This window comes from Ictalurus furcatus, chromosome 11 (genome assembly GCF_023375685.1).
Source record: "Ictalurus furcatus strain D&B chromosome 11, Billie_1.0, whole genome shotgun sequence".
NCBI classification, from domain to species: domain Eukaryota; kingdom Metazoa; phylum Chordata; class Actinopteri; order Siluriformes; family Ictaluridae; genus Ictalurus; species Ictalurus furcatus.
The window spans coordinates 10,143,060-10,170,745 of NC_071265.1; the positions used below are offsets into that span (position 1 = coordinate 10,143,060).

The window sequence follows — 27,686 nt, forward strand, 5'->3', positions numbered from 1 at the left end:
AAAAAAAGAATGGATAAATTAAAGAACAGGAGTGAGTGAGTGAGAGAGAATGTGAGTAAGCGAGCGAGCGAATGAGTGCATGAGTGAGAGTGTGACTAAGTGAGCAAGTGTGAGTGAATGAGTGAGTGCGAGTGTGAGTGAGTGTGCGTGAGTGAGTGTGTGAGTGTGTGCGTGAGTGAGTGTAAGCAAGCGAGCAAACGAGTGCGTGAGTGAGAGTGTGATTGAGTGTGTGACTGTGTGAGTGAGTAAGCGAGTGAGAGAGTGAGTTTGTGTGAGTGAGTGTGTGAGTGAGCGTGAGTGAGTGAGTGAGAGACTGAGTGAGTGTGTGTGAGAGAGTGAGTGTGTGAGTGAGCGTGCGAGTGAGTGTGTGTGAGACTGTGTGAGTTTGTGAGTGTGAGTAAGCAAGCGAGGTGAGTGAGCGAGTGTGTGAGTGAGTGAGCGAGAAAATGAGTGGAGGAGTTAAAGTGTATGTGTGTGTGTGTGTGTGAGTGAGTGAGCGAGTATGAGAGTGAGTGAGCGAGTGTGTGAGTAAGTGTGAGTGAGCATGTGAGTGAGTGTGTCTGTGAGAAAGTGTGAGTGAGTGAGTGTCTATGTGAGTGAGTGAGTATGTGTGTTAAAGTGTGTGTGAGTGAGTGGGGGGTGGGGTCTGTGTGAGAGAGAGTTTAAAGCAGAGCTTTAAGCCTGTGAAAAGCTTGTGTGACATCATCAGGTGGCAACCGGCATTTAAACTGACGGACAGCATATTTCAAACAATTAAAGATTTTATTAAAACTCAAAACAGATTCGCCAGTTCTACAGCCCTTCCTTCCTCGCAACAGTTTGAACAGTATGTATGGTAAGAGGTATAAGAGAATAATAAAACGTAAGAGAATAATAATATGAAGAAGAAGCAGAAAAAGACTGAGGAATAACAATAAAAACTCCTTCGATGCTGAATGAAATGGAATAGAATAGCAGATATTCAATGACATTAATGTAATCACAGAACACTGGACCTGTGGGGGAACGAGATTTAAATATAATTGGCACTCACATATGGGCTCACATAGGGAGAAGTGTCAAGGCTGTCTGTGTTCACCAACACCGGGGCTGGGCTTGCCTGAAAAACACACATAAAAAGTCAGTGTCTGTACACTGATGAGCACAGACCAGCATGCTTACTCCACACTAATGCACACATACACACACACACATTCTCTCATGGACTGGAAATAAAAAGAAAGAAAGGAAGAAAGAAAGCTCAAGCAGCAGCATCTATATCAACACAATCAATAGAACACAAAAGACACTTACTCTAGGCATGTTGGGAGAGTCTTAAACAGGCATTTGCAGCAGATTAACAGCACAGACTGTGTCCATAAACAGCATAACATACTGCAGAATATACAATTCTGAAGCAATAACACAACAAGCCAAGCCAAACTAAACCCTTCTGCAGACACACACCACCTGCATTAGGCATATGAGTGCTCTAAAGGTGCAAGTGCGCATCAGTAACATAACATGGCATTCTCACATTAATCTCTCAAACTTAACATGAGCATCATGGAAGTGGGAGGAGTGAACACATGAGAGAGAGAGAGAGAGAGAGAGAGAGAGAGCGCAAGAGAGAGAGAGAGACCTGTGACGTGGGTGCAGGGATGACAGTGGTCTCGGCTGGGACTGGCGCGATAGGGATCACAGGGATTATGGGAGCAGGGGGAGGAACGGCATCTGCCTGCTAAACAATAAACAGCGGAGGTCAAAGTTCAGGCCAGATGTCACTCAGCCGTACTGAAGATCATGAGAGATCCTACAGCATCAAAGCTGTAGAATAAAAGACAGCTAGCACAGGGAGAGAGCAGGGCAAGGAAGGGGTGCTTATCAAACAGAAAAAAAATCAGACCATGATTAAAAGTGGGGATGGGCGATATGACAACATAAACAACAACAAGTTCATGATACACCATACTGTACCTACAACTCAGCATTGCATTGCACATACAACTGCACATATCTGCACTTTATCCCATAAACAGTTCATACTTTTCTGCAATCTATCTTTTTATATTATGTTTTATATTTCTCTTTTTCTCTATTTAAGTAAATTCTGGTTTTATGTGAATTCGGTTTTATGGCACCGGACAGTCGTAAAAAGCTCATTGTATTGCGTATGGCTGCGTGTGTAACCAATAACATTTCAATTTGATAATTAGGTAAACAAACAAAGTGCAAGATCAACAGCAGAGCCGGATTAATGAATTCAATTCTTGCGACTAGGCCCTGTATAACTACGGGGGGTGCAACGAATAAATACAAACCAAAACAGCGTGTTCATTTCCACCCTGTGCTGTTTCATAGTTTTTATCTTCTGATGAAAATATCCTTTACATTTAGTCCATATTTCATCGTCATATTTATTCATTTTAGTTGATTTTATTCAGACTAAAATCGAAGTGAATATTAGGCAGTGCCATTTTAGTTGACGAGAAATGCAAAAATTAAAGCAATTAAGTTAATTATATATTAACTTAAACATGTATTAACAAAAACATGTTTAAAACTGGCCTTGATGTGAAACCCTGATCTCCTGAAATAATATCACTACAATGAGTACACTATTGTAATACAATATTGTGAATTCTTTATGCTTTAGTTCTTCATTCTTTGTGTTTTAGTGTGTCGTTAAAGAAAGAGAGCATACACAGCGTGACTTACCATTCTACCCACCGCTAGGGTTGTCACGGTACCAAAATTTCAGTAGTCGATACCAATACCAGTAAAATTCCACAGTACTCTGTACCAATTTCGGTACCAAAGCAAAACACAAAAACGTGCGTAGGCTAAACATTAAGTAAGCAAAAATGAGAATGATTTCTTACACTGGAATTAAACTCTGCTACAATGTTCATAATGCAACCGCTACCATCATTTTAAACTCACCTGCTTGAACTGCTTGAATAAATACTGCTGGTAAGCAGCGGCTCTTCCTGAAAGCACGGTTAATCTATCTGCTCATAAATTTTAGGGGCGCAGCTTTTACACACTTAGCGGTAACAGTACCGAAAGCGGAAAATGAGCGTCCGAGAGAAATACATGTATTTCGCCTACCATATAGTGGTAAGTATGCGGTTTCGGACACAGCCTTGGCAACCAGCGGAGCTGCTGACGCTTTGGCTCCAATGTCTTCTTGTTGCACGGTGCACCCATGAAAAGTTCCTGACTGACCACCTGTCAGGCAGCACGTCAGTACCGGGTTAACCCGGTACTACTGCTACTTATGAAAATCTGGTACCGTCAACTTTTTTTCATTTCAGTACCGACTTGGTACCGAAGTACTGGTACTTTTGTCAACCCTACCTAGCGCTTTACTTAAGTTCATGTTCACTTATGCATTCGCATCATTTTGTGCAGAAGCGAGTTGTAATAGCTTTATGTTGTATAAATGTCTGATTAATCTCATATGTGTACAGGATGCGTTTGGGTGAGTTCATTAACCTGCTAGTAAAGCGCTTCACTTTGCCGTTGTTCATGCACTGTTCAGCTTCAGCTCACGCAGCTTGAACAGCTCAAACCCCGACATTATTGACTACGACTGGATCATTTGAAACATTAGAACTATTCTTTCTAGATTTATCTTCTTCACAAAACATTGTTAATGCATTGTTAATATCTTGCGTCATACATATTTAAATTAAAATCATAGATTCGACTGCACAGGTTTGAATTTGAATGTGCATTTTAATTTTAAATTCGACGAATATTCGAAATTCAAATGATAATTTGACAGCCCTAGAGCAGACGAGAGGACAGAAGCAGCGTGAACGGCTAAAATATCGGTGACATTCATTCTTATATAAAACATGTAAGCACAATGGCTGATATCGAGGTCAGCAAAAATGATTGAGGTCATGTCCATATATCGTGCGATAAGTCGATAACGCAACTAATTATAGTTTCAGTACGTGTTTTTATACCACAGTACTGTTGAATTCTCTAGTGTTTTCTGTTTGGTCAGAAGTTTATTAATTCTCTATAACAGTAGTACTGACCATAATCAAAATCACAGGTTTATATTAATGTGCTTGTGGTACGTTCTAGGTTCTAAGAGCTAACTCACAGGGACTTGCATGGCAGGCATAAACTAATTATATAATAATAAACTAATTTAAAAAAAATCTGTCAATATTTAACTAAGAAAAATGTCTAAATCATTGATATGCTGATGCTTTCTCCAGTTACAGCACTCTTAAGGGTCAGTAAGATTTCTTGTCATGAGGAGAACCGTCATAACAGTACCTTGTAAAGATAACCTTGTTTCTTTAATGTTACACAGTAGTAAAGTGAATAAAAATGTATGAAGTGTCATTCATTAATAAATCAAAAATTCTTTGGCAAATTTGCTGTGGCTTTGGGACATGCTGTTACAGGAAAATAATCCATTTGGCTTTGTAACACACCTATAATAGGACACCCCTACAGTACAAAAATAATCATTTCATGAAAATAAACGAGGAAAGACACAGGATTGATACAAAACATTTGAACTCTAAGTACTGGATGGATTTGGTCAGTGTTTATAAAGGCAGTGATGATAACTGCAATGTTCTCAGAGATCACAATCATATCGCCCCGTTCTAAATAAAATTAAAGTCAAACTAATAAATAAATGTTTATGAAAATGTACATGATTAACCAAAGGCATTTACCAAAGGCAGTAATAACACAACAAATACAATAACTATTATTATAATAATCACATTAAAACTGGCATTACTAGTTATTGAATACGGTACATCAAGCTTCATTATTGCTTTTTCTTTGCAGCAAATCATAACATTTCAATTATATTACTTTTCCTTGTAGATTGCTTTTTCAGTCAGAAAAGCCATTTATAAATCTTAAAAAGGGGCTTTATAAAATAGAAGAATGAATGCTACATTGTATAGAGTAAAACGGCAGGTTAAATCTCATTTGAAAATATTACAGCATGAATAGCGTGTGACAGAGTTCCCTTCTGCGTATTATATCTTTGTTCTCCAGTCTTCTATGTCCTCCTGTTATCACTGTATTACAACACTAAAACATATTGTGTCTTATTGTAATCATGTACTATTTGCCACAATCATATTAAATTCCATGAGTCCATCAGGAGAAACAAATAACTATTTGGGCCGCCAAAACCTCGGATTTGCTTTACTGTTTGGCATCAGTTTTTTTGCTGAACAATCAGAGAGTTTTCATGAAATTGCTTTACAGTAAAGATGTTCACGTCAGAATTCTAGCCGCTGCCATTGTTACTCCCATCATCAATTAAATCAAGAGAGTCACTGGCAGCCATATATGGCCATAAAACACTTTGTTTGTTTGGGGTTTTTTTTTTTTTTGGTTTTTTTTTGATAAAGTGCTATGCTGTGGATCATTTTCACTGATTTCCACATTCCACCACTCTTACACAAGCTAATCTTCTCATCTGTCCATAGCAGACTGCCCCAGAGTGCTACAAGCCATTATCATGGATTTTCAGCTTAATATAATCTGGACTTTCTATTTTGGAGGCTAATCAATGTATCGCATCCAGTCTCACAAGCTAGCTTCTACCTATACAAGAAAGTCTAGTATTTTTAGTCAGTACACGCTGCTAAGAACCACCTGCTTTTACAGGAAGAAGCCATTTGCCCAAACATAAGAAACAAGCAAACAGAGACATTTCCCATAGCCAGTCAGCAAATACTCGAGGGTATTTCATTTACTCGCCACTTTTGAACAAAATTCTAGAATACATTTGAATGGTTTTAATCATGGGCCATATTTAAATATACACTCACCTTCCATTTTAATAGAAACACTTGTACACCTGCTCTTTTATGCAGTTATTTAATCAGCCAATCATGTGGCAGCAGCACAATGCAAAAAACAAAAAAATTAACAATCATGCAGATACAGGTCAAGAGCTTCAGTTTGGCTCTCATGGGTACAGACTCATTGAAACTGGAGAGATGAAGACCAGAAAAAGACCAGGTGATTTTTCTCTTTCTAATCGTCAACTGTCCAGTTTGGGTGAGTCTGTGCTCATGATAGCCTGTCCTTGGCTGAAAGGAGTGGGAACAAATGTGGTTTTCTGCTGTCTTAGCCCATGCACCTCACGATTAGATGTTTTGTACCTGGCTTGTTTTTTGTTTTTCGCACCAATCTGTGAAAACTCTGGAGACTGTTATGTATGACAATCCCAGGAGATCAACAGTTTCTGAAACACACAAACCAGCACATCTGGCACCAAAGTCATGCCATGATCAAAGACACAGGGATCACACTTTTTCTTCATTATGGTGTTTGATGTGAACATTAACTGAAGCTGTCACTGACCTGCATCTGCATGATTTTATGCATTGCCCTTCTGCCAAATGATTGGATAATCAGAAACCTGCATGAATGTGCAGGTGTACAGGTATTTCGAATAAAGTGGATGGTGAATGTAAACTGGTCCTCAAAGTGTAGATTGTTGTGATGTCTCGAGCTTTTCTACTGAGCAGTTAACCGTGCCATGAAATGGCAATGATCGATTTAATAGAAAACTACTGAAATGAATCAAATCAATTATACTTTATTATAAATCAATTATTATTTAAAAAAAAAAAAAAAACAGCAACCAATGTGTAAAAAAAATCATTCTTATTTTTAAACTGATGTGTAAATAGACTAACAAGGGGATTTACCGGTAACTCTAATACTTAAAATAATCCTTCTCTACATCACCATCATTTGCAAATTAACAGTAAGCCTACCACACATTCTGAAAAAGTTGGTCACATTGTTTGGAGGCTACTAAATTCAGTGCAGATTAAGTGATATCATAAAATATAGAATCATTGCCTTAATAATCGAAATCTTATAGTTACTGCATCTTAGCAGACTCAGTGGTATCATCAAATATCGAATTGTTGCCTTAAGAATTGAAATTGTATCATATTGTGTGGAAGCCGGAGGTTTACACCCCTAGTGAGAATGAGCTTCAGGTAAATCTATGAAGACTATTTTGTAGATTTTTACATGAACCCAGGTATTGTAAGACATGTCAAATTAACCTATCAGCGAACAGGAAAACTTCTGTAGATGAATATATAAAAGCCAATCCGTCAATGATAAAATGATGAGTGTGCTTAATTGTGATTTAATCCAACACATTTTTCATTTTCTATAGTTTATTTTATATAATCATATACTATTGTGTCTGCTACTGCTAATGTTCATTAATGTCTGTGGGAGCAACACATGATGTGTTAAATAATATCAATGCATTAAAACAATAAGATAATAATAAATTGAATATCTGTATTCAAGAGTCCACCACTAAATATAAATGTAAATATAACAAATATACCTGGCATCCTGCTTTTTAACTTGATAGTTTATAGTTTAATTTCACTGATTCATTTTCAATAAAACATTCTGTCAATTACAGACAAAGCCAAAACAGTGCCCAACCAAAAAAAAAAAAACAAGTCTCAGTCCAATTACTTACACAATACACTGCACTGGGTACATAATATAAACATACACTGCTCTTGAATTGTAGCTTAATTAATTTGGTGTGTGTACGTAGTGCCCTACTGGAGATGAGGTTCTAATCTCAGCTGGGTTTCCTTAGAAACATAGTACACAGACCCACTTAAGATTCTCATTAGCAGTGTACCCGTCATTTCTAAAGGTACATGAAGCTGTAGCCGAGTATGTACCTGCTGTGAGAGAGGCTGCAGAGCAGGCGTTTGAGAGGAGAGAAAGAGCCAGTGGGACACATCCGATTCCCCAGCTTTCAGCACTCTCTAACAGCTGATTCACAGACAAACCACCCAGCCAAGAAAGAATTAAGAGCCAACACAGAGCCAGAGGAAGCTCCTACAGCGCAAATGTCCTTAAGTACCCAAACAATACTCCTAATGGCCTATATTCATTCTAAAGAGCATCTACCCAAGCTTTTGCAGCACTGTTATTCCTGAACCACAAACTACAAGATGATATCTTTTACAGGCCAACGGTGTGGATAGTATAATTACCAGTATTGCCGGTTTGTTACATAGTATGTTGTCATAACAGTAACAGGAAAGATTAGGATGTTAAAAATCATTAGCATTGATCAGGGGCCTCAAGTTCTAACCTGAATCGTGTCTGAAAGGTCAAAGGTTACATCAAAACCTTCGACATTGATTTAATTAGTCCATATAACAATGTAGTCTGTTTTGTCAACATATTCAATTAAAGCGCACCTATTACGGTTTTGAAACATGCCTAATTTTGTTTTACAGCTCTCATGCAATAGATTTACACCCCCCCCCCATCACAAAAGACTCGTTCAATGATCCATTCTAAAGGATACATTCTAAACTCCTCCTTTTGGAGAGCATACTCTGCTCTGACTGGTCAGATGTCCCAGTCTGTTGTGATTGGTCTACCACAGTCAGCGTGTGTCGAAAAGGAAACGCCCACTGCCATAACGAGCAACAGCTCGGTCTGTTCGCGAGCAGCCGATGAAGACCAGAGGCGAGGCTTTTTGTTACAAACCTACGTAGGTTAGTACAGGAAGTAAGTCTGGAATCACTAACGACTCGATTCAGTTGTTCTAGAATCGGTTCCTTCTTTTGGGAGTCAATAACCCTGTTTGTCCTGTGCTTAGATTTTTGAAACTTTGCAGACGTTTTTACATTCACAAACAGCTCTATAACACACTACATGAAAGGTAATATTTGAAAAACCATAATAGGTGCACTTTAAGGACTCGTTCATATTTAAGCATGTTACTGATAAAACTTACTCTCCCTAGTAGGGCTGGGTGATATGACAAAAAATTTATCACATCACGATAGTTGAGGTCATTTCCACGATATACAATGCGTATCACAATATATAATTTAGCCAACAAACTGTTTACAAAACAGTAGTAAAATAAACAAAAAGCTGAGTTTTCTTAAATGATTACAAAGACAAAGATTAGCTTTTTTAAAAATTACATCAAATCAATGGCATCCATTCAGTAGGATTTAATCTGTAATCATTAAAAACGTTAAAAAAAAAAATTGCACCATCATACCAACGATATCTCAGAAAAGTATATCGTGTAATCATTTATCACCATATCGATATTATATCGATATATTGCCCAGCCCTACTCCCTAGCATTATACAATTTTCCAAGAAAACTATTAGCCCAGTCATATGTAACATATGTAAGCCCATTTGTTTCTGCACCAAAATACACAAGTCTTATACAGATCAAATACCAAAAACATGTAGGCATGTAATATTCCAGTTTGAACTTAAATAAAGATTTGCCTTTATTAAACATTTATTATAGCTGTTTAGACTGTATTAAACCTTGCACACTTCATAGATTTATTATTTTTTTTGCTTGATGTCTTTATCTAAAGCAACTTAAAACTGAATAGTCGTGTCCTACCTCCCACCCACAACCTTCCGATCAGTAGACGAAAGCCCAAAATACAGATTGTACCGGCCTAGGATTCCACTAAGCAGTTGGGTATCACACAACTTCGTAATTTTTGAACTACTATATTGCACAGAATTACACCGCAACACATACCTTCTCCAATGAAATACCCCAAGAATTTTCAAGCCACGAGGCACTGGCAGAAGCTCTCACTTTAGCCTTGCTTTTCGTCAGGTTTTTCTTAACACTCAGGGTGGTGAACTTGTGTCTGCTCTTGCTGGAGGCAGGTAAAGTGCAGGAGCTGTAGTGTGGGTGGAAGCCCACAGGAGTCTGCTGCTGGCTGGATTGGGCAGGCTGGTAAGGCAGGTGATGAGGAAGAGGAGGAGGAGGATGATGCTGGTGGTGCTGCTGATGGTTATGGCTTTGGAAGTGGTGGTGGAGCTGGTGGAACTGTGGCTGCTGCTGAAGCTGGAGATGTAGCGACTGTCTCTGTGGGTGAACAAGAATGCTCTGGTAAGACTGGATGTTCTGATGGATCCTTGGCTGAACGCAGTTAGCAGTTACTCTGCTGACACCAATACCGCAGTCCTCGGAAGCTCTTGCGCAATACTCATGGTTGTGGTAGTAGGTGGTCATCTTCCTGGCAGAAGGGATCCAGAGAAAGGCATTAAGTTTCCACCGGTTCAGAGAGAAAAGGGCACAGCCATGAGTATGACGTTTGTCCTTCTGTTGGCAAGAAAGCAGACACAGAGTGGCAGTAAATCCAGTCCATTCCTCTTCTTCCAGCCCCCTCTGTTCCTGCTTCCACTGTTCTGCCAAGCTTCTCTTGGACTGTGACTCTCTTCCTCTTTCTCTCCCTCTGCCTTACTCACCCTCATCTCCCTGCACTTGCTTGCCAATTAATGAGCTCCAATGGGCACCACACATGACAGAGCACAGACTTTTTTTTTTCCTACAGGCATGAATAATCAATGCTCCATTCTTGATTTCAGCTCAGGCATTCAGCACTCGTCTGGGATAAGTTCCACCCCTGTGCAGTAGAGGGAGATTTGCACAGTGCCGTTCCGATTTACAGGGCTTTTGTGTTTCTCCTTCATGGAATTAGCACAAGTCATAAATAGGTCACAGAGAATAAATGCATGGTGTACTGGATGTACAGCAGACCTTTAACTTTTGTCTGCACTCCACAATACTTTCCAAACTAAATGGTACCGTTTACTGTAAGCCCTATAAACGAATGCTTATTTAATTCCAGTAGATGGCTTTTAACTAACAGTATAGGAGACGTTCATGCATCTGAAAAACATCTGAAAGCACCGCTGTTTCAGTGATATCGGATGTACAAGCATTTGCATTTTAAGAGGCTGCAACCCACATTCTCTGATACAGGAATGGAATGCATTTGCATATTACAATCAAATGTATTTCTTGACTTGTCATTTTTATCCAAAGGAACTTTTGTAGGGTAGATACATGCATATATAGCTGAGCAGCTGATGACATTTGAACTCAATCCTATAATGTTTAGGGAAAATTATCATTATCATTGCATGTTTATTTTTAACACATAAATTGCGTCCAAAGCACAGATCAATTTCGCAATTTATGAGGTCACATTCACTCGCACATGCACATAGGGACTGCAGAAATGTAGAAACTGCTTGCGTATGGTACTGTGCAAAAGTTTGGGCGGTTTGTTGGTATAAATTTAGTTATAGATCTTGAATATAACAAAAATTTAACTCAAACTTTGTCATTTAAAATTTTTTTTGTTATATTTAAGTGTATTTGGCTTAAAGAAATTGATTTATCAACTTAAAAATTTAGAGGTAATTAGTTTCCTCAAATTTTTTGAGTTAAATGAACTTATTAACTTACAGTGCACTTACATTTACTGTTATCCAGAGTGACTTACAGAAGTGCTTTGTCTTCTCTATCAAAAACACATCCTCATGTTACAGTAGTTCACTAGGTCAGGGAATAAGAATACCATAAGTCTTTTTAGTTTCTGAGTTATAATAATTTGCCCAATGGCTTCTTTGCACCATATATTTAAGAAAGCATTCCATTCATTTTTTAAGACCACAACCTGCCTTTTTGGGACACTAGATTTTAAAAAAGGACAAGCTCAACTAATCATGTCACTCGCTGACCAGCCCTGGGATTGTATCACTTTTACAAACTTGTTGTGGGTCGTACCGTAGTAAGTCCCAGACTAACATTTTCAGAATGGCAACCGTTCAGACATTGAATGCTAACATGTTATGGTGAACAGTACAGAACCTCTAAACATCATCTCCTGGGCTCTTAAGCGTAAAGTGTTTCCTCTGGAGATTGTGACTCAGGAGTCCAAGATGGTTCATTGATCCGGGTCTCTGGGATTGATGGGATACCACAATGCCCTGATGACTGGAACGAAACCAGCCCCTCACAATCATCTGTTGGCTCATATGTATAAAAGACAGCAGTTATCATCTCCTCCAATCATGGTCAGCTGTTCTATGACTCTGCATGAGCTGTAGTTAAAAAGAAAAGTAATATTACTTTAATACTTTCCCTGGTAGGTAGCTGTCAAGCAATTGAGTGATTAGTGTGTAGGAATAAACTAGTGCGTAGGAAGCACCCATATTAAATAAAAAAAAAAAAAGACATCCTTTCTTCCCATTAAAAGCATTTGCCTCAGTGCCTTTTCACATGTAGAAAAATGTCTAAAGTGTAGACCAATCCTGTGTTAGCACAGGCCCATGGAAGGAAACATCGACTGAGTGTTTCCTGATGACTGCACCCATATATCATATATGCTTCCATTTCCATTTCTCTGCCCTAGCTAACACAAGTGCTGTGCTTGAAGCAAATCACCAGGATAACAGACAAAGAACATTCAGTGTAGTGAGGTTTGACAAGAAGCTACATTTGAGACATAACGAGTGCATTTTAATCTACCTACACAGCTATGGACTAAAGGCATAAAAAGCCAGCACAAATAATAATAATTCATTTTCATACATACACTGTACTGTGCAATAGTCTTAGGCACATGCAAGGAAATGCTGTAGAGCAAAGATGCCTTCAAAAATAATTAAATTAAATGTTTCGCCATTTTAAAAAATACTATAAAGAGCAGTAAACAGTAATAAATATAACAAAGGCACTATTTGGTGTGATGCCCCTTTGCTTAAAAAAAAAAAAAAGTAGCCTCAGGTAGAATTAGTGCAGTTTTATAAGGAAATGAGCTGTAAGTTTTATTGAGCATCTTGCAGAACCAGTCACGGTTCTTCTGGAGACTTTGACAGTCACACATACTTCTTATATTTGCAGCAAAACCTAGCAGCTTTCATTGCGTTTTTTTGTCTGAAAAGTGTCTCTTAGCACTTAATATGCTGCTTTCTGTACTGACAAACAAACATTTTTCTGTAACATTTAATTTTGTGCACACAAAAAAAGTGTTTTGTGTAGAAAAGAGAATCTAAAATGTTTTTGTACTGACTCGATACTGCAGAAGTCATAAAATAAAAAGCTATAACAATGTTTGTACTACCTATACAAACTTTGTACTATATAAATGGTAAATGGTCTGCACTTATATAGTGCTTTTATCCAAAGCGCTTTACACTGTGTCTCATTCACCCATTTACACACACACTCACACACCAATGGTAGCAGAGCTGCCATGCAAGGCACTACCTTGCCATCGGGAGCAACTTGGGGTTCAGTGTCTTGCCCAAGGACACTTCGGCACGTGGAGTCATGCAGGCCGGGACTCGAACCGTCAACCCTACGATTAGTGGACAACTCGCTCTACCATAGCCCGCTGTAGATATATATAAAGGAACTAAATGTGCCATTTGTAAACATCTAAATAAAATGTTACCAGGCATCAATAGCATATTATTCATTATTAGAATTTACACATAAATCATCATAACCTTTCCTATGAAATGATCGTGTCAGCTCAAGGATAAGTGCTGCTTATCCATTGTTTTGTTGCTTTATACAATCCCAATCAATGGTGTTGAGACACTACAATAGTCTGGGAAATCAAGTGAATCTTAATATAATTAGTATTTAAAGCAATTGCAGAGTTTTCTGGTGCATCTTGAGAGCTTTGAGACATGGCATGCATGGCGTTCTAATGGAGTCTAGAGAAGACAAAGTAATCCTACCCTACTAATAGTGCTTAGCGTTAGTGATGTAAACTTGCTCAGTTTCAGTTTGATATGCCCATCAGCTGATGAATGCTGACATGAAATTGAGGTTCTGCATTCAATTCAGATGTTTTTGCTAATGCCCTGCTAGCTTGAATAGTAGTGAAACATGGTGACAAAGAAAAGGAAGTTAGTAAAGAACAGGAAAGCGTGATTTTATTCTCGTCAGTGATGTTTTTAAATAGAGTATAATGGTAAAGTTATTCCAATCCACTTTGAAACCACATTACTTCCATTTTACTGCCCAGAAGATAGCAGTAATTAATCTGCAAAGTAACAAACCACTCTCCCTAATATTTTATATACAGCAAATATCTAAATGGTCTCTAAATGGATCACACTATTGGGTTATACACACATTAGGAAGGCATTAATACAGAAATTGGACACACTGATATTCAGATTGCAGACATAATAACTGACTTAGGTGCTTCTCACTACTGGAGTTGTGTGGAGATGTGTGTAACTTACAGTATGCATGACCTTCAACTTTAAGCTACAGTGTGTAGGATTATTGTGTTAAAAGATAAAAGAGAAAAATGTGATATTTCCTGAACGGGAAAACACTGTATAATATGTTGTAACTAAGCTGTTGTGAGTTGACATGACAATCCTGTAACAATAATTCAAAGTCAGCGCTGTATCAAGGGTGTTGGGGAATAACTGGCAGGAAATTGGTATGCATATGCAATTTGCCAGATCACTTCAAATGTCAAAAGAAGTCTGAAAACCTGGTCACTGGCAGGAGATATCATGAGAGAGCATGACGTATGTGTAAACTAGAAATTGAATGATTATAATCAGCCTTGATATCGTTACTCAGTTGTGAGGTCGTTTTAGCTAGAGAACTCATGATAGTTGACTAGTGACTAACGGGAAATGTTGGTGAGCTTCTTCATATTTTTGCATTGCAGGCTCAGTTATATCGGGTGAGAGCGAGCAATTCAAGCCCTCTGCTGGCCAGATATGTCTTTTTATTCTTTGTATTTTATTCAGGCTGAAGAAATAATCTCTAAAGTTTACTCAGAATGGTGCAATAAAGAAAAAACATCTAGTGAGTGGCAGTTTTGCAGATGGAAACTCTTTGTTGATGAGAGAGGTCAACTGAGAATGGCCAGACTGGCTTGAGCTGATAGAAAGGCTAAAGTAAGGCTAAAGACTAAAGGCTCAGATAACCACTCTGTACAATTGTGGTGAGCAGAAAAGCATCTCAGAATGCACAACACGTCGAGCCTTGAGGCAGATGGGCTACAGAAGCAGAAGACCACATCGGGTTCCACTTCTGTCAGCCAAGAACAGAAAGCTGAGCTACAGTGGGCACAGACTCACCAAAACTGTACAGAAGAAGACTGCAAAAATGTAGCCTGGTATAATGAATCTCGATTTCTGCTGAGGCACAAATCCAAAAAGCATGAATCCATGAACCCAACATGCCTTGTGTCAACAGTCCAGGCTGGTGGAGGTGGTGTAGTAGTGCGGGGGAATGTTTTGACCACAATCTATCCATCTTCTAATGGTTACTTCCAGAATGATAATGCACCATGTCACAAAGCAAAAGTCAGAGTCCAATACTCTTCAGTGACCTCCCCAGTCACCGGATCTGAATGAAGTAGAACACCTATGGGATGTGGTAGAACGGGAGCATGAAAATGCACCTGAAAAATCTGCAGGAATTGCTTGATGCAATCATGCCAACATGGACCAGGACCTCAAAGGAATGTTTCCAACATTGTGTGGAAACCATGCCATGAAAAATTGAGGCTGCTTTGAGAGCAAAGGGAGACCCTTCCAAGTAGTAGCATACTGTACCTAATAAAGTGTAAAAGCATCTCAGCACACACAAAACATCGAACTGTGAGGTGGATGGGCTACAACAACAAAAGACCACATTGGGTTCCACTCCTGTCAGCTAAGAACAAGAATCTGAGGCTATCATGAGTACAGACTCACCCAAACAGGACAGTTAAAGATTAGAAAGAAGAAGAAAAAAAATATATATATATTATATTATATTATATATATATATATTTTATATATATATATATATATATATATATATATATATATATATATATATATATATATATATATATATATATTTTTTTTTTTTAAATCACCTGGTCCTTTTCCAGTCTGTCCAGTTTGGTGAGTGTACCCATGATAGCCTCAGAGTCTTGTTCTTAGCTGACAGGAGTGCAACCTGACTTGGTCTTCTCATCCTCACCTCAAGGTTTGATGTGTTATGCATTCTGAGATGTTCTTTCTGCTCACCACGGTTGTAAAGAGTGATTATTTGGGTTACTCTAGACTTCCTGTCAGCTCAGACCAGTCTGGTCATTCTCCTCTGATCTCTCTCATCAAGGTGTTTCAGCCTGCAGACCTTCTGCTCACAGGATGGGTTTTTTTGTTTTTCACACCATTCTGTGTAAACTCTAGAGACTGTTGTGTGTGAAAATCCCAGGAGATCAGCAGTTTATTAACTACTCAAACCAGCCCATATGGCACCAACAACCATGCCATGCCAGAGATAACATTTTATCTGATGTTTGATCATTAACTGAAGCTCTTGACCTGTATCGGCATTATTTTATGCATTGTGCTGCTGCTGTAATAGTAACTATTGTTACTATGCTCATTTGCACTACTGTAGCACTTTCTGGTAGACGCTAAACAGTATTTTGCTGCCTTGTAACTGTACTTGTACAATGACAAAGTTCTATCTATTTATCTACCTACATACCTACCTACATATCCATCTACCTACCTATCTATCCATCATGTGGTTTGGGATACAGTCTTGCATCTAAATGTGTACACTCGCAGCTGTGAGATTAATGTGCGCAGTGGAGGAAGAGCACAGCACAACCCACGTTATGAAATGTTCTGCAAATAGCTTGCAACAGCACTTTTTACAAGAGAGTGCGAAATTCCAAAATCTTACACCTGCTAGCTTTAAGCCCATTTTTCCTTTTGCATATAATGTAGACTCAAGTGAGGAGCTGTATTAAGCCCTGCACCGGTGTCTGACAATTTGTTGCAACCACAGTATCTCATTAAAAATGTTTTGGGCATGAAAAGACACAGAAAGCTTAGAAGGAAACAAACATAAATATAATTATTTAATAGTTGCTCTTGCAAAGGCCAAAAAAGGTTTATTTCTACTTCCAAGACATCGAAGGAGACGGCATGTAAAATGTCTTCTCAATTTTACATGGATAAAATTATGAACTACACTTAAGCCAAATGAGCTGCAACTGTAGCAGATGAGTGCTTAGTCAGTTTATCCTTTAAACCATGGACATTATATATATATATATATATATATATATATATATATATATATATATATATATATATACATACACACACACACACACACACACACACACACACATACGTATACATACATACATACATATATGTATGTATATGTCACAATCTCGCCGGCAGATGGCGGTGTGGCGACAATGTGCACAAGCGGCTTCAGAGCATGCACGTGCTTGAAGTGCGCATGGCCGCTAAGACTGTGTCAAGTGTTGCCAGCTGTCAGTAATTAAGAGAGTGGTGACTAGTTATTTAAACCCCTTGCGTTGCTGTGCACATCGCGCGGTATTAAAGTAGAGAAAGGACTAACAGAGAAGAAGATGGAATGAATAATGGTGCCAGGTTGTGATGTTGCCATGCTCCGTCTGTCTTCCTGTTCCTTAGTTTATGACGTCATAGTTAAGAGTGTGCATGCCATAGCTAAAACTGTTTATGCCATGCCATAGTTAAGAGTGTTCATGTCTTTGTTTAATGAGTGTTCATGCCTAAGTTAAAGGAGTGTTCTTGCCTAAGTTAAATGAATGTTTCGTACCTGAGTTAAGCTAGTGTTTCTAGTCATAGTCCTGTTCTAAGTTTTGTGCTTCATGTCTCATCCCGAGTTGAGGGATAGGTGTTTCCGTTGGAAGTCTTTAGCTTAAATCCAGATAAAAAGACGTCACTCCTGCGCTTACTTCCTGGCTTGAGTCCTGTGTTGTAATAGTATATTATTTATATATATATATATACACATATAAAAAGTTTTACAGAAGAGCACATTGAATTTACGAATACATTGACATTAATTTATTATTTTTGGCAAATCAAAATAGTGAATTAAAAGCAGGAAAAATTAGCCTACATCACAGACATGCTATATCATGACCTCGATTTTGCATCTCTTGGGCACACTGCATTGTGTGCACAATAAACATCTTCATCCAGGCTCTTGCTGCTACTCTCGACCGTAGATAACAGTATTTTTCCTCTCTTGCTTAAGCTTCACACATTTTGCACTGTACTAGTGCAAAAACATAGGATGTGTTTGATCAAGCGGTGTTTTATAAGCTGCCGAGTAATGAGGATGGGAGCCATATTGTACTTAATATTGAAACCATCTGATTAATTTGATTGATTTAAAAAGTTCAACGCATGAGTGAATTAAATGATCAATAAGGGGGCACCATGAAATTCAACTTGAGCACTTTAGAACTTAAGTCATAAGTTGAGCTTTCCCTGATGCATCTTTAGGACTTACAGTAACTTGCCAGCTCTGTATAGAGCCCTTGAAGACCAGAGTGGCGAAACACAATTCTGTAACATTAACAACATGTTAATGACACTGCTTAGTTCTAGCAATGTACATCTCATACCAACTCTGAAAACAGCCGTGAGTGGGTGTTTAGTTTTTTAAGAGAGCTGTAGGTGGTCCAGTGTGTTGGTGCTGCGTTCTCTGCAGGGAGACACTCATGCTTGTGTTGTCTGCAGGGCGAGTGTTCACGCCTGCTGCTGTGATTCATAGCTGAGCGAAACTCCTTCCCACACAGCCCACAACTTGCTGCTCGAACGGCTGAGCCAGCCGAGATGCGAACGATGCATCATAGAAGCACTGATGCCATTCTAATTCACTATGACCTTGCTATGTCACAAACAGCGAAGCGTGTCTCTCTATCGTCCTGGCTAGGATGATGGGGTTAATGCACTATTTTACAGGGAAAAGCTCTGGAGACGGTGGGACTGAGGACCGTTCAATCACTCAGCCGTACAACACACAGTCATTCAGAATGCTGTGCTCAACAGATAAGAGAAATAAATAAACAAGTACTGCCACATGACTGTGCTTCCTTGCTTGCTGATTACCATGGCAACGCCATGGCAACAGCTGAAGCTGCAGCGAGTCCAGGAGGGTTATGCACCTCCTCAGGACAAAAGAGACTCGTGTCTTATCTCAGACTGCAAACTGGCCTGATTAGGAACAGAATTTGTGCCTCGAATTTGAAATTCAGAAAACATAACAGCACTCGTAGACAAACCGATTGGTCAATTTAAAAATATGAGCCAAATGGAGATTGCACTAAAGTGCATCTCTGCAAATCGTATTATTGCAAACCTGTCTGTAGTTCCTTGTCTAGATCCCACATTTGCAAACCCACAAGCCGAGAGAGAGGAAGAAAGCGAAGGCTCTATATGTGTGTGTATGTTCAGGAAATATGTTGGTTAGAAAAGATCAGCAGTAGCGCTGCAGGTTTGCCTCTGCCAGAAATAGATCTGCATGAGCAAGAACAACAGGGACTGACAATGAGCTTCTGCTTCACATAGCCTTCAGAGCATGAGCTGATTGATATAACACACAAACATAGCATGCAACAAGCTAGTAAAGAAATTTACAAAAGGACCATGGGTATAAAAACCGACAGCTAGAACATCGGCTTTCTAATTCTAACGGTTTGACTATAAACCGCGTCGACCACAACTATTCGTCAAGCAATACCAGTAATGACCTGTGTGTTAAAAACAAAAAAAGCAATCAGTATAAAAACATGCACCATCATTTCTAACATTAACCAGGAAATGTAAATTATTCAAATAATGGAAACACTGCAGCAAGACAACAGTCTTATTAGTAATTAGTAATGGAAAGATTGATCAGACAGGCCAGGTTTATGATGCCACCAAAATCCATCTTCTTCCCAGGCCTTTTCCTCCATATCTGAGGAAGTATTTCTTTGGGATTTAAGGACATAGCTCATAAATCCCATAGCTCATAAATTATTCCTGACTATAGCTAAAAGTGAGAAAATGTATTCTCTTTACTGGTACGTCATATAATGAGATCCTCTCGCAACACAACAACACAACCGATATTGTATACTGTTTCTATAGTAACAGATAATTCACTGGGACTTGTATGTTGGATGCTGCACATAATCGAAGCCTAATAATTAACAGATTGTTATTTAAAATGTTGTCAAATAATGTTATTGTTGATACGGTGAAGCTTTCTGTACAGATATGTTTGTTTAGCATTTACGGAAGGAGTCTCCAGTGTCAGAGGTAAACAGTTTTCAGTTTCTAGGTGATAATCTTCTTTTTTTTTTTTGGTCTTATTAACTTAAGAGAACAACTGCCTATAGCAGAAACTGTTAACTGATAAATGGAATGAACTTGCTTCATGGACATACCACAACATAAAATGTAACTATGAACTGATAAAAAGTATGATGATTCATTCTTTAATAAAGAATTCCACCAATTTCGCTTGGTGCAAGACTGCATCACGTCCCCCTTCATTGATTATTTTATACAACAAATCCCCTGTCGTGTTTTATTCCTTATTTACCCAATATGCTTATTAAAATCAGTATATCCATTACTGTCGTTGTTTTGATGGAAACTGCGCTATTAAGGTGTAAGCAATCTTTTTAAAATGCAATCAAAAGTTGTGTCATGCAAACAGTTGCTTAACATACTGCCAAAATCTCTTCAGTGTCATTCCCAGGGGCCTCTTATTCCTTCGCGTGTACCAAGTTATTTTATATCATTAAACAAAAAGGAAGGGTAAACTTTTATCTCAGTTTGACCAGTCAAAGCTCTTTTCGCTCTTATCGGTGTCGTACAGTGCACTATGAAGATAAGTGAATAAACGTTCCTTGACGTTCTTGGTGCTTTTGCCTTTTGAAAAGGGGTCATGAAAAAGAGATGAAGTTATAGTGTTGTGGTAACGGAGTCGAGGGGGTGAATAAAGAGGTAGACTGGAAACCCTTTTGTTGCATGGTCCATTCAGCTTTCGTTTCAGGTCATGACCCTATTAACCAGCATTCAGGCTTTAATGGGCACAATAAGAGTGCAGGTCGTGCAGCCCATTTGAAGCTGCTCCATTCACTGGCCCTTCTGTGCCCATATGCTGGACACCAAGGTCACAAAGGAGGAGCAGGGGGCACGACTCCAGCCTCTTAACGATGTCCTATAATTAAATCTTATGCCAGATATAGGGCCATCACTCACACTCCCACTAAGTGCTTTAGCCCCAATGGGAAACAGCCACAGGCCGGTGTGATTGTTCACTGTGTCTTCCATTGCGAAGGACTTCTGAGTGCTCATGAAACACTGAAGCCCTTCCAATCTCATTAGGCAAACACTGATTTATGGTGACCATATAGACGACACAATTCACATTCAGAGAGCTCACGACATGATCGTGAATGAAGTGACATAAAGAAAGACGCAATCATGAAATGAAGGTGAACTTTCATTTAAAAACATTTTTTTAAAAAAAACAACAATAAAAGATCTTTACAGACAGAGTATAGTGTTAGACTAGAAGAAAAAGATCCATAGATCCAAGATATTGGGACCCTTGTGAACATATATTGTTGATTACTCATTGGTAAGTTTATTATATAATATATATCATATTATTATAAAATATACACGTTATATGTCAGATTATTATATATTAAGTTAAATACAGTTGAAAAAAAGGAGAAATGTTAATCATCTCAGACAAGTGCATTAAAAAAAAAGTTTACGTCAACCTGAAGTGCTCATCATAAACGTCCCTACACGCCCTGCTGAAGAATATGCATCTCTGCAACAGGTCGTAGGCATAGAGGAGTTTACCTGTCCAGCCCCGGCTGTGATGCAGTCGCTGAAGGCATTACGGCGTGTGAAGAAGGTGAGCAGCTGCTGCCAGCGAGATGATGATGATGAGGGCAGCTCTTCACTGGAGCTGCGCTTGGCCCAATGCCTCTGTTTCTGCCCTGGGGCACTGTGACTTGTGCCAGTGTTGGCCCGGCCTCCCCGTGGGTACAGTGTGCTGTTACCGAATATGTAGTTCATCGCAACTTTGGATCCTTCACAGCTGGAAAGAAACTCCAACAGCTGTCAAGCGACGAGGCTCCACGGAAAATGAGGAGCGAGAGCAAGAGAGGGGGAGGGAGAGAGCATCTGGGTAAAGTTACAGCATCCCCTCCTGAATTCCACAAAGCCAAAACATACAAGCAAAACCCCAACAAGAGTCCAACGCTCCGAAATCCATCCGAGTGCAGATTTTGGTCCTAATCGAACGACAGGTCAAGCATCCAACAGCTTAATGCTGCTGAGAAAAGTGGGAAGCAAGGTGGATGTAGGAGTGTGATGGCACTGCCCACGAGTAGCACGCACCACTCTAGGCTCTGGCTCCAGACTAGTGGAGACCTAAGAGAGGATCAATGAGGGAACATGAAGCTCTCGGCATATGAGAAAAACTCTAAGAGCTCTAAGAGGCAGGAAATGGGTTCAAATATCAGGCATGTGTTGCAGGCGAAAGCCCACAAACGCCTCCAGGGATTCATAATCTAAATGGACTCGGGATAGTAGATTGTCCAGGCCCAGTTATCAATCACAGCACATTCTTAACAGCAACAGACAGCCTTAGTGGGCACATTAAATATGAATGGTAGCATTCAGGGTGGTGCCGTGCAGAATAAGTAAGAAAGAAATATAGGCATTGTGTCTTCCACGTCCAAGACATGGCTAGGCTGAGAGGAGTGCAGTTCTACAGTAGCTCATCAGAAACACCCAAGCCAGATCACTTCAAGCTAATAGCCTCATCCATAGTTAATGTGAATTATACATACCAAACTTCATGCTAATGAACATACTCACGACTCCAAATGAAAGAGATGCGTAAAAAAAACATGTCAGGTTAACAAGCAAGTAAGCTCCAGCCAAAAAGGTAAATCCAAGATGAGACTGTGCACTCCAGATTCGGCAGATGCCTGCTCGCTCCTTGCGATTTAGATCAGTTTTCACACTGCAGTCTCTCTCTATCTACCGTGCGCACACGCGATTCAGTGAGTGGGAGACAAAAGGCTGTGCTTTCACAGGCGGGGGGGGAAAAAAAACGAGAAAGCAAATTCAAAAATAACCACATGCTTCTGTTAATACGAGTGGAACGCCCGTGGATTCACAGCACAGCAATCCTCTGCATCGGAGACTGATGAAGACAGCTGTGTGCCGGCAGACACTGTCCAAGGTGTGCCACAGGTGTCAAATGAGGTAACAGGCATTGTCACAGCTTGTGCTGCTATTCCCCCAGGACCAAAACCATGGCAACAGTTTTCACATCAAATAAAGCAGGCAAGCCCACAGAGCTTATGCATTCCTTTCTGCTCAATCTACATAGGTTCAGAAACAAACAAACAAAAAGAACAAATTACTGCTACCTAGCAAGCTACAATTAGCTATTTAAAAAGATACATGTTCAATTGGTGCCATAAAAAAAAATGCATCATGTCATGGTTTACATATTTGGCAAACCATGTACCAACATGTGAAGCATACTTTACATCCTATGCTAATGTTAGGAGGTGATATGATTCTATGGTATGCAGCAATTTTTTTTTAATGCTCATTATTTTTTAAATGCTGAATGCAATTAAAATGAACTCTATACATACACAATAAAAACATGTGATTTTTAAAATTTGAGATTGTTTGTGGTGCTAAAATAAACCACAAAGATGGCTTGATAATCGTGCATGTGCATTAATGCTAGAAAAGAAAAAAATAGTTGCATGTTTATTCATTTAAAAATGTTCTGTGTTTTTCTAACAGCCTTATAATGCAAAATGCATGCAGTTGTGCAATACACTTCTATATTTTTATCTATCATTTTAATCCTTTATGTGTTTTCCTTTGCACTTATTTATTATTTGGTGTATGGATAGTGGGGGGTGGCATGGTGGCTTAGTGGTTAGCACGTCTGCCTCGCACCTGCAGGGTTTGGGGTGGGGGAGGCTCACAGGCCGGATGTGAATGTTGTCCCTGTGCTTCGGGGTTTCCTCCCCTAGTCTAAATTTCAAATTGTCTGTAGTGTGTGAATGTGTGTGCAATTGTGCAGGCTGTGCCCCGCAACCCTGTGTACGATGGTTGGATGGTTTTTGGCTATATATAGAATCATGTGAAAAAATAATGGAAATGGTTGGCTTTTTTGACATATTTGTACAAGCAAACATTTGATCCTCTTTGAAACAGTGCCTATAAATAAAGTTGATATACTATCAAATGACACACAAAATTGACATTTTGTAGTAATTTTCACAATTTAAATGAACAAAAATCAGATCAGTCACATGATAAAAGTAAGTACACCCCTACATTTAACACGCCTTCAAATCCATAAAATTAGAATCAGGTGATCAAGATTAGGTGCCAGTGATCAGAACCTGCTTAGGGAGTGCATTATTATTATTATTATTAGTAGTAGTAGTAGCATTATCTACTGTTAAATAGACTTGGAATTTTACGATCTGTATTATATCCATTCAGGCACAATATAATACTTTAGACTTAATTTATTGGCTTTCATATGTTCATTAGCATGTCCAACAAATTAATCATAATTTTTGACCAAATTTTGTCTATTATTTGTCTAGGTGCATTCATATGTAGAAGAAAGTGTAAGAAGAGGATGTAACAAATGCAAGTCATTTTCTTCTAGCAAAATAAATAAGATATAATATGATATATATCAAGGCAGGATATTGGACCAACGGTAAAGATTTTTGAGATCTGTCATTTTAGACTGGTATTATACTGCAGCTAATCCACATGTCCAATTCATAACACATACACAAACTCACACGCTCAGACACACAAACCCAAATGAAATACCAGAGGTCCACTAAAAATGGCCTTTCTGCCTCCATTGTTTATTGACTCATGGTCCCTGAGCCCCTCTGCACCTTTTCTTCCAACCTATGGAGTTCAGAGCAATCGATCAATAATGTAACACGAGGACAAAGTGCTTCTGAACGGCCCTGCTACTAGTTTAAGCTTTCAGCTTCAGTGTCAATAAATTCTGCCAGTGCACAAGGGAAGAGACAAGCAAGGTTTCATAAAACTTGTCTTTTCTCACTAAGTGCTGCATAACAAATGACTAAGGCATTATAAAGGGGACATGTTTTCTAAGCAGTTACAAAGATGCCTAAGTAACAAGAAAGTTGATGGCTCTATTAGCAAAACCAGGCCCCAATGAGCAAAATTTCACATTTCACTCCTTATAAAACAACCTGGTTTACCACAATGATGAATATAATACTAGAATACCGAAAAGAAATGTGTTATATTACTGAGCTGAGAAACTTAGTGAGATATTGCAATATTACTGCCAACCTAAGATCTAATTAACAAAGAACAACTATAAAGCAGCCCTAAGCTAACATAAATGCTTGCTTGAATTTGTGATTTCAGGAAAGAAAAAAAAAAGTAGATACAGCAGCAGCACAGAGGAACAAACAGACATTATGCAGATTCTGAAAAACAAAATGCTAACAGCAGCTCACAGAAATAAACAGCTCCCTCAGACTCAAGAAGAGGTGAGGGGCAGATCTGTCATTGAGGTGTCATATTTTCTCTCCTGCTCGTCTTTCCTGGTGATTTACATGCAGAGCTCAAAGCTAACACACATGGAGCAGAGTGAGTTCGCTGGCATGCATTTGTAAAAGCAGTCTCCCAAATCGGATACACTCTACCCACCAAGAACTGCAGCTGCAGCCTCCTGCTCCTCCTGAAACTCCTCATTAAGCGCCGGCCCATCTTTTTGGCGTACCAGATGGAGGCGAACATGTCACCTGTGTAGCCTCTGGGAGCTGAGCTCTGACCCACACTGTTCTCCCCAAGGAGCTGTAACTGGGTGAGTCCACAGTTCAGGGAGCAAAAAGCAGATAAAGGGAAGCGCTAACACTTTAAAAGTCTTTCCCTGTCTGCTCACACACAGGCATGCTGACTGCTAGGGACTCGCAGTCTGTCCGATTCGCCAGGAGTGACACAGCTCATTTTTCACAAACACCGTCTCCCTCCCTCCTCCCCTGTAGTCCTCATCTATCCTGAGCCAGGCTAGCACAGGCAGGGAGGAAACACTTCAACAAGGGGTGATAAATGAAGTGCTGTGTAGATCACAGAACAGTGATCTGGAGAAGGATGAAAAGTCTTAGGGCAGGTGAGGAAGTTTGGGGCAGGTGGGGGGAGTCTGGGGTAGGGGAGGAAATGTGGGGAATGTAGGGATGTCTGTGTTGAGTAAGAGAGTCTGGGGCAGGTGAGGAGATGAGGGACGGTAGAGAGGTCTGTATTGAGAAGGAGAGTCTGGGGCAGGTGGGGAGGTCTGTGTTAGGTGGGGGTATCTGGGGCAGGTGAGGAAATGAGGGGAAGGTAGACAAGTCTGTACTGAGTAGGAGAGTGTGTCAGGTGGGGAGGTCTGTGTCATTTGGGGGAATCTAGGGCAGGTGAGGAAATGTGGGGAAGGTAGGGAGGTCTATGTTGAGTAGGAGAGTCTGGGGCAGGTGGGGGAATCTGGGGCAAGTGAGAAAATGTGGGGAAGGTAGAGAGGTCTAGGGGCAGGTGAGGAAGTGTGGGGAAGTGTGGGGCAGGTGGGACGATCTATGTAGACTGTGTGAGTCTCTGTCAGGTAAGGGAGTCTAAGGCAGGTGGGGCAATATGGAGTAGTTTTATCTCAATAGTTCGACTTGGAAAATTATTCACCGTCATAAGGAATTGTGAAAACTCACACTTGTCAAGCATAGATTTGGCTTATTTTTTTGGTTAATAAATGCTGAGACGTCCCTAGTGTAATATAAAGGTTTTTTCATTCTGGAAATAGATTTTTCTGATCTTTTAGCTTTTCTTGTGCTCCAGGTCAGAATTCTGTTAACAAAAAGAAAAAAAAACTGTAACAAAAAAAAAAAATTGTGCAAATAGTGAAACACTGGCAGTCAGTCTGCTTTCTACATTTTATTAGCCATAAAAGGATACAGATTTACTCCAAAACAGAAAATTACAAAGATAATTATAAGGTTTTGAATACCCAGCATCGGTGTCGATGTGGGTTAATAACGTGGCGTATGTAACAAATGCGTCTCCGCTGGTCGTAATAGTGATGCAGTAAATCTGCACTTTGCTGAAGAAGTGTCAATAAACTCAAAATCTTTAGCAGCACAAACACAGTCCTGTAGTTTTGAACGTCTTGAGCGCTGTTTTGAAGTACTCGCACGTATGCTTATAGACTAAACACGTTATACACGTGTGCATGACATCATCGTTTTCACAGATTCTCGTTTTTGTGCGTTTAGACGGAGACGATAATGGCATTGTTTTCAAAAACTTGCACTTTGAAACATGTTTTCAAAAGTTTGCGTTTTCAAACCCCAAAACGCCACTGCCATGTAAACAAACAGGCAGAACCACATAAAAGGTTGTCTGTTTTTAGCGGAAAACCTTTTCATGTAAATAGCCCCTGAGAAATCTACATGTTTGACAAGTCTACAGGTGAAGCTCTCTGCCACAGATTTAGAAGTCTGGGGCAGGTGGAGAAATCAGAGGCAGGTGAGGCAATATAGATCAGGCTGAAAAGTCTACAAGAGGTCAAGCTGTCTGCAGCAGACGTCTGAGACAGGTGGAGAAGTCTGAAGCAGGAAGTAATGTTGGGGTGAATCAGAGGTCTGGAATAAATTTAGAGGCCTGAGGCTTTTAAGAAATTCTGAGACAAATCAGATCAAGAGACAGGGCTTAAACAAGCTAAAACGTAAACTGTCAAAAAAATTAAAACACCAAAAATCATTACTCCAACACTTTTTCCCCGGGTGCTGTCACAAATACAGTCATACAGAATGTATTATCAGCTAGACATAGACTTTCTTACATACCCCACTTTTTTTTTACTGATTTACTATTTTTTTTTAATTATGAGAGATAAAGTAAGTGATTGGGTAGGTTTGTGTTGG

General features: G+C 39.5%; 1 protein-coding gene across 20 annotated transcripts in view; it reads right to left on the reverse strand.

Annotated features, from left to right (window-relative positions):
- The window catches only part of dlg1a (discs large MAGUK scaffold protein 1a), a 154,139-nt gene that overhangs the window by 45,377 nt on the left and 81,076 nt on the right, over positions 1-27,686 (reverse strand). For 11 of the 20 annotated variants that reach the window (XR_008387125.1, XR_008387126.1, XR_008387124.1 and 8 more), the window contains 2 exons: positions 1,622-1,720; positions 1,034-1,099 (listed from right to left, as the gene is read on the reverse strand). Coding sequence is in view for 17 of the 20 variants with exons in the window: in XM_053636761.1 (XP_053492736.1) it covers positions 1,034-1,099; positions 1,622-1,720 (165 nt within the window). In the remaining 3 variants the exon portion in view is untranslated. Of the gene's footprint in view, positions 1-1,033; positions 1,100-1,621; positions 1,721-9,574; positions 12,733-21,546; positions 23,182-27,686 lie in introns of those variants that run through there. The other 9 variants (XM_053636764.1, XM_053636770.1, XM_053636776.1 and 6 more) reach the window with 4 other exon arrangements.